Here is a 9,770-nt window from a genome sequence, read left to right as displayed (position 1 = left end):
CGGGCAGTAGTTCTGTTAAGTCATTTGGGATATGTGTGCAAAATTTCAGGTCATTCGGACGTGGTTTGGTTGTGTTTTTGATCAAAAGTGTAATTCGGAGGATTTTGGAATTTTTAGGCTTGAATTCGATGCAATTTGGTGTTTTAATGTTGTTTTGAGCGTTCCGAAGGTTGGAACAAGTTTGAATGATGTTATGGGATATGTTGGTATGTTTGGTTGAGGTCCCGAGGTCCTCGGGTGAGTTTCGGGTGGTCAATCGGGCCATTTCTTGTTTTGAAAAGTTGTAGAAAACTGCTGAAGGATTTCAGGAAAATTGACCTTCGTGTTCGCGAGTAGGTCCCCGCGTTCGCGAAGGGTTAGCTGGTGAAGTTGAGGAATTGGCCTTGGCGATTGCGATGAAGGTTACGCGTTCGCGAAGGGCTGGAGTCTCGTGCATCGCGTTCGCGAGGTTCATGCCGCATTCGCATAGAAGGAAAGTGGTCAGCTGGGTTTGAGGTCAAGATATTAATCGAGTTCGCGAGTATTGGGCCGCGTTCGCGTAGTTCAGTATCCAGTGTGTATCGCGTTCGCGAGGCTGGTGCCACGAACGCATAGAGCAAATTTGTGATGGCTGGTGTTTTGTTCATCGCGAACGCGATGATCATCCCGCGTTCGCAAAGAAGGCTTTTAAATCCTGGGCAGAATGTTTTTATAGCCCTTGTTCCGCGACTTTTGGTCTATTTTCTCCATTGTTGAGCACTTTTTGGAACTTTTGTGAAGGATTTGAAGAGGGAATCGAAGGGAATCACTTGGAGGTAAGATTTTTGAACTTAATACTCGATTATTATGTGAATTTCACCTAGTAAAGCATGGAATCTAAGCCTAAAATTGAAGAACTAAGGCTTGAAATTGGAGACAACAAATTTGGGATTTGAGGGGCCATTTGAGGTCCGATTTTGATGTTCTTGATATGTATGAACTCGTGAGAGGATGAGGATTCCATTGATTTTAATTTTATCGGATTTCGAGACGTGGGCTCGGGGGGCCGGGTTTGAGCAATTTTGGGATTTTGATGTTAAATTGGATATTTTTGAGTGGGCTTCGTTCCCTTAGCATATTTTAATGATTACATACTGATTGTGGCTAGATTCGGAGCATCCGGAGGTCGATTAGTGCGGGCGAGGCATCACGGGCTAGAGTTTGGACCGGATCGAGGTGAGTAATGGTTGTAAATGATGTTCGGAGGGTTGCTATATTGAGGTGAGGCACGCGCTTGATGACGAGCGTGGGGTCGTGCACTATTGGGGATTGTGACTGGGTCCGTCCCGTACGACTATTAATTCGCATATTTGATTTGAAATCTTATGATATTCTATATTTTTAGAGATTGATATTATATTTTGGGATGTATGCCATGTTTGGGGCCTTGTGCCGACCTGTTGAGACCCTTAGGGGCATTTTTACTAATCTTCCTCACTCTATTTGTTTGAAAACATATCCTCGGTCATGTTTTACTTGTTTATTGTTTAAATCTGTTTTATCACTTTACTTCTTAAAATGTGAAAACCGTTTGGGCTGAGTCCCCTGTTTTATTGATGGTCCGAGTGATCGTGAGGTTGATGACTGAGATAGAACGAGGGTCTGAATGTGAGGTTAATGACTGAGAGAGGCCGAGGGCCAGGTTGTGAGGATTATATACATATGGATCGGGCTGCACGCCGCAGCAATATATATATATATATATATATATATATATAGCTGCGGGCTACACGCTGCGGCGATACATTGGATCGGGCTGCACGCCGCAGCGATATAGCGCTTGGGCTGTAGGAGCCCCTCCGGAGTCTGCACACCCCCAGTGAGCGCAGTCGACTATACATATGGACCGGGCTGCACGCCGCAGCGATATATGGATCGGGCTGCACGCCGCAGCGGTTACTATATGGTACCTATTGAGTGTGAGTGCTGAGTGTGAGCGCTGATTGGTAAGAGTTGAGTCAGGAGTGACTAAGAGGCTTGCCCGAGGGGCTACATATATAGATATATACATGTACAGGAGTGATGTTTTGCCTGAGGGGCTAGTTATGAATTTACTGTTTTCACTCCTCTTTAAAGTGAGTTTCCATTGAACATGGTGATTTAATTACTGCTTCCACTCATCTTTAGACCGAGCCTCTATTGAAAATGTTGAACAAATGTTTTAAATAATCTTTCATTTAAACTGAAGTTTTTGAGCTACGAAAAGGATTGTGTATTTGTGCCCGAGGGGTGGATTTCTGTGCCTATCTGCACTAGTCGTTCTTCATTCGTTTGCGTAATTGTTGAAAAAGTCATTTTCAAAGAAGTTTTAAACTGAGTTAAGATGTTTTGAGGGATTTTACAGTTTCATTACTTCCTTACTGGTTTTTGAACTACTTCTATACAGCATGTTGATGCACTTTTCGTGATTTCTTATCACTCAGTCTTTATTTATGATTATTACTCACTGAGTTGGCAGTACTCATTTTACTCCCTGCACCTTGTGTGCAGATTCAGGTATTTTTCTGAGCTGGGTGGCAGTTGTCAGTGGATAGCAAGGTAGCTGCCGGCGTTCGCAGCACATGTTTTCCCTCTCTTCATTCTATTAGACTGTACTGAGTACATTTCAGACTTTGTCAGTTGTATTTAGACTTAGTAGATGCTCATGACTAGTGACACCCCGGTTTGGGCTGTGTTTGGGTTGTACTTCCGCATTGTTATGATATTATCCGCTGTTTAGCATTAATAGATCATATTTTAGCCTGTTGTATTGTTGTTTAGCTGTTTAACTTCGAATTGGGAATGTGTCGGCTGGCCTTGTCTTCACGAGAGACGCCATCACGACCTGGTCTGGGTTTAGGGTCGTGACAGCTTTCTTGTTCCCTCAAATTGTAGGATGTATGGTATGAGTTTTTCCTCCTTGCAGTCCTTCTATGATTCGTGTGGTTCAACTTCCATATCACCACATAATTCCAACGTTGAAAAATGCTTGGAATGTGACTTCAAACCTCCAACTTGCAATTTTTCCCGAATTTTGACATCCTCTTTTTCCCCGGACGAGCGTCAATTTCAACAACATTTTTCAATCACCCCGGTTGACTCTAATTCCTTATTTTTCTTGGCATCACAAACACTCATAGAGTCGGTTGGCAGATGTTCAAGTCTTGATTCCTCAAAGTAAAGCTCACTTTCTTCCTCGGAATTGGACTCTTCTTGACTTTCTTCCACATTCTCAAGTTGGTGGGCATAGTGAGCCTCAACCAATATTTTCATTTGAGCTACCAAAGTGCGGATATGTTCATCATTGTGAGCCAAGCCTTGTTTCAAGTCCTCGAGTGAAAAGTTATGCATCTCCTCATTTTCAAGAATGGTCTCCAACATGAGCATCATCTTCTCATTTTGAGCATTTGAGAGTTCTTCTTGGTTTTGATCAAGTGCCAAGGAAGGATTTTCGGCTTCCACATCTAAGGAAAATTCTTTGCTATCATTAACTTCTGAGGCTTTTTGGACTTCTAAAGCTTCAAGCATTTCTCCCATTTGTGAGTGCAACCTTGCAAAGTGCCAAGTCATTTTAGAGACTATTTTCCAAAATCTCCTCCAAGGCACTTTGTTCTTTGTTTCCTCCTTCAAGTACGCACTCCAACATGAGCTTGAACTCTCCATTTTACCATGCTCAACTTCTTCCACTTCCATAGCCCTATAATTTTCATCACAAAAAGTAGAATCATCATAGCGGGGGCTTGGGGAAGGGAAGGATAAATAAGCACAATCATCCCAATGACCATTTTGAAAACTACACTTATCACAAATACTCCATTTATGGGTTTGAGATTGTGCGCACAATCCACCCCCGGGAGAATTTAAATAATTTTGCCACGAGTGTGGTCCTCCACAATAAGGACAAGGGTCATCAAAGTATGAACAACTACCATCCGACCAATTATCATTAAATGATGCAATTTTTCAAAAATAAGAAAAATAAACAAGAAACAAACAAGAAAAACAGACCAAGGTAAGAAAAATAATTACACAAATATTCACAAGTTTGGACCAAAGCACTTACGCTTATTTCTCAAACAACCATAATTACGCCAAATTGTTCCCCGGCAACGGCGCCAATTTTGATGACGTCAAAATCCACTACTAAAAAGTAAATGGATACGGTCGCATGCAATATGATTTACCCAGCTATGAGTCGGGGTCGAATCCCACAGAGAACAATATGTAGGCGATTAGCAATGTAAGAGAATTATCATTTATCGCGCAATGCCAAACACTAAGAATTTGGTTTTTGGAAAATGTATATAACTAAACAAGATTCAAGTGTTGGATAAAATACTACACACTTAGATATACAATATAAAGCAAGGAAATGAAGAAATAAACATAAATGGGTAAGAAATCCTTAACCACAAGCTTCAAATCTTCAAGACCCAAGTGTGTGTGCAAAACCCTAGCTTCCACCTTGTTCTCTCTAAGTCTAAGAACTCAAAAATATGCTAAAGATGTCCAGAGATTTCCAAACATATCATACAAATGAGCTTATTTGGGTATTAAAGGGTTTGGGGTCAAAAATGTGAAATTCCAGAAATGCCCAGTTTTAACGCCCAGTTTCTTCATCGCGTTCGCGGTCAAGCCTTCCCGTTCGCGAAGGCTTACTTTCCTCAGTCATCGCGTTCATGTTCACAACTTCATGTTCGCGAAGTTTCATGTTCTGCTACATCGCGTTCGCGTTGTGTACTTCGCGTTCGCGAAGGTGTGGCTGCCTGGTTCTTCGCGTTCGCATGGTGCGTTCGCGTTCACGAAGAGTAAACCACTAGGCAGTTTCTCATTGTCCATTTTAGCTCCTTTTTGACTTGTTTTTGCCTGGTTTCTTCACCATTACCTCTAAATCACATACAACCTGTAAAATAGAAGTAAATGACATTAAATACACGATTTTATCACTCAAACATAGCAAAAGTATAGGTTTAAAGACAAGATAAGTTGGTAAAATACCAACTTATCAGCTTAACACATTAAGGATACGACATGTGCTGCAGCAGTAGGGATGACAGCCTTCTCCTCTGTCGTGGGATTTGTCGAGCACTTAGAAAAAGACAGGCATCAAAGAAGAGAAGAAAAAGAGCATAACAAGAAAGCCCGGACAGTGGGCAGCTTTAATGGTACAACCAGCGGAGGTGGAAGGGATTCCTCTAATTAGGAGTCATTAGCACTAGCTCAGTCTAGTCATCAGTCAGGTGGTGGGTCTTCCTTCAGACATACTCAGAGCTATGGAAATCAGTCTCGCCAAAATCAGAATATTAGGACATCATCCTCACATATCCAGCGTCAGGCTGAGCAACATTCACACCAACGAGGTCTTTGTGGAACATGTAAGCGGCAACATTCAGGTCAGTTCTAGCTCGAGTTTCATGCTTGCTATCATTGTGGAGACATTGGTCATATAAAGGCCAACTGCCCAAGGTTGCGACGTACTTTCAGTGGTGGATCAACTCTTCCATCTAGGTCCTCAGCTACTGCAGTTGCACCATCCCAGGCTCGTGATTCTCATAATCAAGCCGGGCATGGGGTAGGCAGAGGTGCAGATCGAGTTACTCAGCGACGGGGACAACCCCGTTTGTTTGCTACACTTGATCATCAGAGTGCAGAGGCATCTGCAGAAGTTATTACAGGTATACTTTTAGTCTGCTCACATAATGCTTATGCCATAATGGATCCAGGTTCAACGTTTTCATATGTGACTCCATACTTTGCAATTAACCTCGGACTAGAACCTGAACCACTTAGTGAGCCATTCCTAGTATCTACTCCAGTTGGCGAGTTAGTGAGAGTCACAAGAGTCTATAGAGGTTGTATAGTTTCAGTCCAAGGTCGCAACACCAAGGCCGATCTCATAGAATTAGAAATGGTGCATTTCGATGTGATCATGGGTATGGATTGGTTATCTTCCTGCTATGCCATGTTAGATTGTCATGCCAAGATAGTCAGGTTCCAATTTCCAAATGAAGAAGTCTTAGAGTGGAAGGGTAGTTCAGCATCATTTGTAGGTAAGTTTATTTCTTACCTTAAGGCACAACGAATGGTCAGTAAAGGGTGTCTCGCCTATTTGGCTCACATCATTAATCCAGAATCAGAACCACCAGCTCTTCAGTCTTTGCCAGTTGTTAGAGAATTTCCAGAAGTTTTCCCAGATGACCTTCTCTGACTTCCTCCTGAAAGAATCATAGACTTTGGCATTGATCTCATACCAGGCACTCAGCCCATATCTATACCTCCTTATAGGATGGCTCCAGCAGAACTTAATGGGTTGAGAGAGCAATTGAAAGACCTTCTTGACAAGGGCTTCATCAGGCCGAGTGTTTCACCGTAGGGTGCCCCGGTCCTGTTTGTCAAGAAGAAAGATGAGCCTCTTAGAATGTGCATCGACTATCGGCAGTTGAATAAAGTTACCATTAAGAACAATTACCCACTGCCAAGAATTGATGATTTACTTGATCAACTTCAGGGTGCAAAGTACTTTTCAAAAATAGACTTGAGGTCGGGGTACCATCAGTTGAGAATCAGAGAAGAGGATATATCTAAAACAGCCTTTAGAACTTGCTATGGGCATTATGAATTTCTTGAGATGTCCTTCGGGTTGACAAATGCTCCAGCTGCATTCATGGACCTCATGAACAGAGTTTTCGAGCCATTCCTTGATACCTTTATTATCGTGTTTATAGATGATATTTTGGTATACTCTAAGAGCGAGGAAGATCATGCAGAACACCTCAGAATAGCCTTGCAGACCTTGAAGGAGAATGAGCTTTATGCCAACTTTTCAAAATGTGAGTTTTGGTTGCAGTCAGTGGCATTCTTAGTCCACGTGGTATCTAGTGAAGGCATAAAAGTAGACCCTCAGAAGACAGAAGCAGTCAAAAACTGGCCAAGGCCGACAACGCCAACCGAAATCAGAAGTTTCTTGGGGTTAGCTAGCTACTATAGAAGGTTTGTAGAGGGTTTTCTTCACTTGCAGCTCCATTAACTAAGTTGACCCAGAAAGCAGTTAAGTTCCAGTGGTCAGACGCTTGTGAGCAGAGTTTTCAAGAGTTAAAGAAGAGGTTGACCACTGAACCTATATTAACCTTGCCGAAAGCTTCGGGTGGGTTCATAGTGTATTCTGATGCTTCCAGAGTTGGTCTCGGTTGTGTTCTTGTGCAAAATGGAAAAGTTATTGCTTATGCTTCCAGGCAGTTAAAGAATTATGAAAAGAACTATCCCACCCACGATTTGGAACTTGCAGCAGTGGTGTTTGCATTAAAGATATGGCAGCACTACCTTTATGGCGAGCATCCTGAAGTGTTTATAGATCACAAGAGCCTCTAGTACATTTTCAAGCAAAAAGAATTAAATTTGAGACAGAGAAGGTGGCTCGAGCTATTGAAAGATTATGACATCAATATCCTTTATCACCTGGGCAAAGCTAATGTTGTAGCACATGCACTTAGTAGGAAGTCAATGGGTGTCTTGGCCCGTCTTGCAGTACAAAGGCGACCTTTGGGTCGAAAAAATCAAAAACTAGCAAATGATGGAATTAGATTGGATGAGACCGAAGAAGGAGGTATAACTGCTTATGCCTTAGCGCAATCCTCCCTTGTTGCGCATGTTAAGGCTAAGCAAGACGAAGATCCATACTTAGTGAAATTAAAAGAAGGAGTCAGAAACAAAGAAATCACTACTTTCACTCTAGGAAGTGACGGGGTTTTGAAGTTGAATGATCGGTTATGTGTGCCTGATGTAGATTGTCTTAGGAAGGCCATAATGGAGGAAGCTCACAGTTCGAGGTATTCTATCAACCCAGGTGCTACCAAAATGTATCTAGATTTGAAAGAGTTGTGTTGGTGGAAAGGCATGAAGAAACAAGTAGCAGATCATGTGGCTAAATGGTTAAATTGCCAGCAAGTCAAAGCCGAGCATCAGAGGCCTGGTGGCCTAGCTCAAGATATAGAGATACCACAGTGGAAGTGGGAGATGATTAATATGGATTTCGTAGTAGGTCTACCTCGCACGTACCGCAAACATGATTCAATTTGGGTTATTGTAGACCGACTGACAAAGTCCGCGCATTTCCTACCAGTAAAGACGACAGATTTCGCAAAGCAGTATGCGCAGTTGTACATCAAAGAAATGGTCCGATTGCATGGTACTCCAGTTTCAATCATATCTGATAGAGGCCCTCAGTTCACGGTGCATTTTTTGCAGGCATTTCAGAAAAGATTAGGTACCAAGGTTAATTTAAGCATCGCTTTCCAACCATAGACCGATGGCCAGGAAGAAAGGACCATTAAGACTCTCGAAGATATGCTGCGTGCGTGTGTTATAGATTTTGGAGGTAATTGGGATGATCACTTGCCACTTATAGAATTTGCTTATAATAACAACTATCAGGACAACATTGGTATGGCTCCTTATGAAGCGTTGTATGGGCGAAGATGTAGGTCTCTACTGGGTTTGTTTGAACCAACAGAGGTGTCATTGATTGGTCCAGAGTTTGTTTGTGAGGCCTTAGAGAAAGTCCAGCTAATTAGGGAAAGACTAAAAGCGGCTCAGAGTCGTCAAAAATCCTATTCCGACAAGAGGCATCGTGAGTTAGAGTTCATGGTTAGTGATAAGGTATTTTTGAAAGTTTCACCAATGAAAGGAGTTATGAGGTTTGGTAAGAAAGGGAAACTTAGCCCTAGATTTATCGGACCTTATGAAATTCTAGAAAAGAAAGGAAACGTGACTTATAAGCTAGCGCTACCCGTTGAGTTGTCCTCTGTTCATCCTGTGTTTCATGTGGCTATGCTTAGAAAGTACATTCATGATGAGTCGCATATAATACCTGCCGATACCATAGAAATTAAAGAAGGCTTGGCTTATGAAGAGGTACCTATAGAAATTCTCGATAGGCAAGTAAGAAAGTTGAGAACAAAAGATATAGCATCAGTAAATGTTTTGTGGAGTAATCTTGATTCAAAATAGGCTACGTGGGAGGTCGAGGAAGATGTGAGAAAGAAATATCCATATTTATTTGAGGAAAAACTTATGTGAACCTAAGTTGGTTTGATATTTATATTTCATTTATTAATACAAGTTAGCAAGTGTTTATGTCCTTCTTAGATTATACTTAGTTGTTGTTGTAATTTAGTTTATTCCGTAGTATATTTAATTCATTAATGTAATTTACTTGTGCTAAAGTTGTTGTGCTTTAGATTCTTGTTAGTTATTGTGGTACCTCCTTGCCGGAGTGTGAGTAATTAAATTATGAGCTATGTATGGTGCCTATGAATGGCCTGTTATGGTATTTTGGTTGTTGTTGGTGTAGTTGTGGTATTTGTGATAGGGATATTTTTCTAGACAGTCCAATTTACAAGGGAAGCTCTGCCGAAATTTTTGAAAAATTAAGCGAGTTAGCCAAAATTTTGAGTCTCTTGGAAGAGTGAGTAGTGCTAAGAAAACTTAAGAGGTTCAAGGACCTAAGAAATGATTGTTAGCTTAAGAATAAGGCCCTAGCAATATTCGAGAACGGATGTTTTTAAGGAGGGAAGATTGTAACACTCCTCAAATTTATATAAATTTCAAGACTCGCTAAATACAGAATTTAATTTTTCCCCTTAAATTATACTTCTATTACAGATTTAAACCCTTGTGAGTAATTTGGAGTTACATCTATGTTTATAAATAAGTGGTATACAATTAGGAAATATTAATAATTTTAGTATTATTAATTGTTAAAAGTAGGTATCATT

At 41.3% G+C, this 9,770-nt stretch overlaps 1 protein-coding gene across 1 annotated transcript; it reads left to right on the top strand.

Annotated features, from left to right (window-relative positions):
- Positions 1–7,497: 7,497 nt before the first annotated feature.
- On the top strand, positions 7,498–9,361 carry LOC109239203. Its single transcript, XM_019405725.1, has 3 exons — positions 7,498–7,695; positions 8,428–8,652; positions 9,347–9,361. The coding sequence occupies exons 1-3, from the start codon at positions 7,498–7,500 to the stop codon at positions 9,359–9,361; spliced, it is 438 nt and encodes a 145-aa protein (XP_019261270.1).
- Positions 9,362–9,770: the final 409 nt, after the last annotated feature.

Source organism: Nicotiana attenuata, unplaced genomic scaffold, assembly GCF_001879085.1.
Source record: "Nicotiana attenuata strain UT unplaced genomic scaffold, NIATTr2, whole genome shotgun sequence".
Lineage (NCBI taxonomy): Eukaryota > Viridiplantae > Streptophyta > Magnoliopsida > Solanales > Solanaceae > Nicotiana > Nicotiana attenuata.
This window is presented reverse-complemented; position numbering and strand designations above follow the sequence as displayed.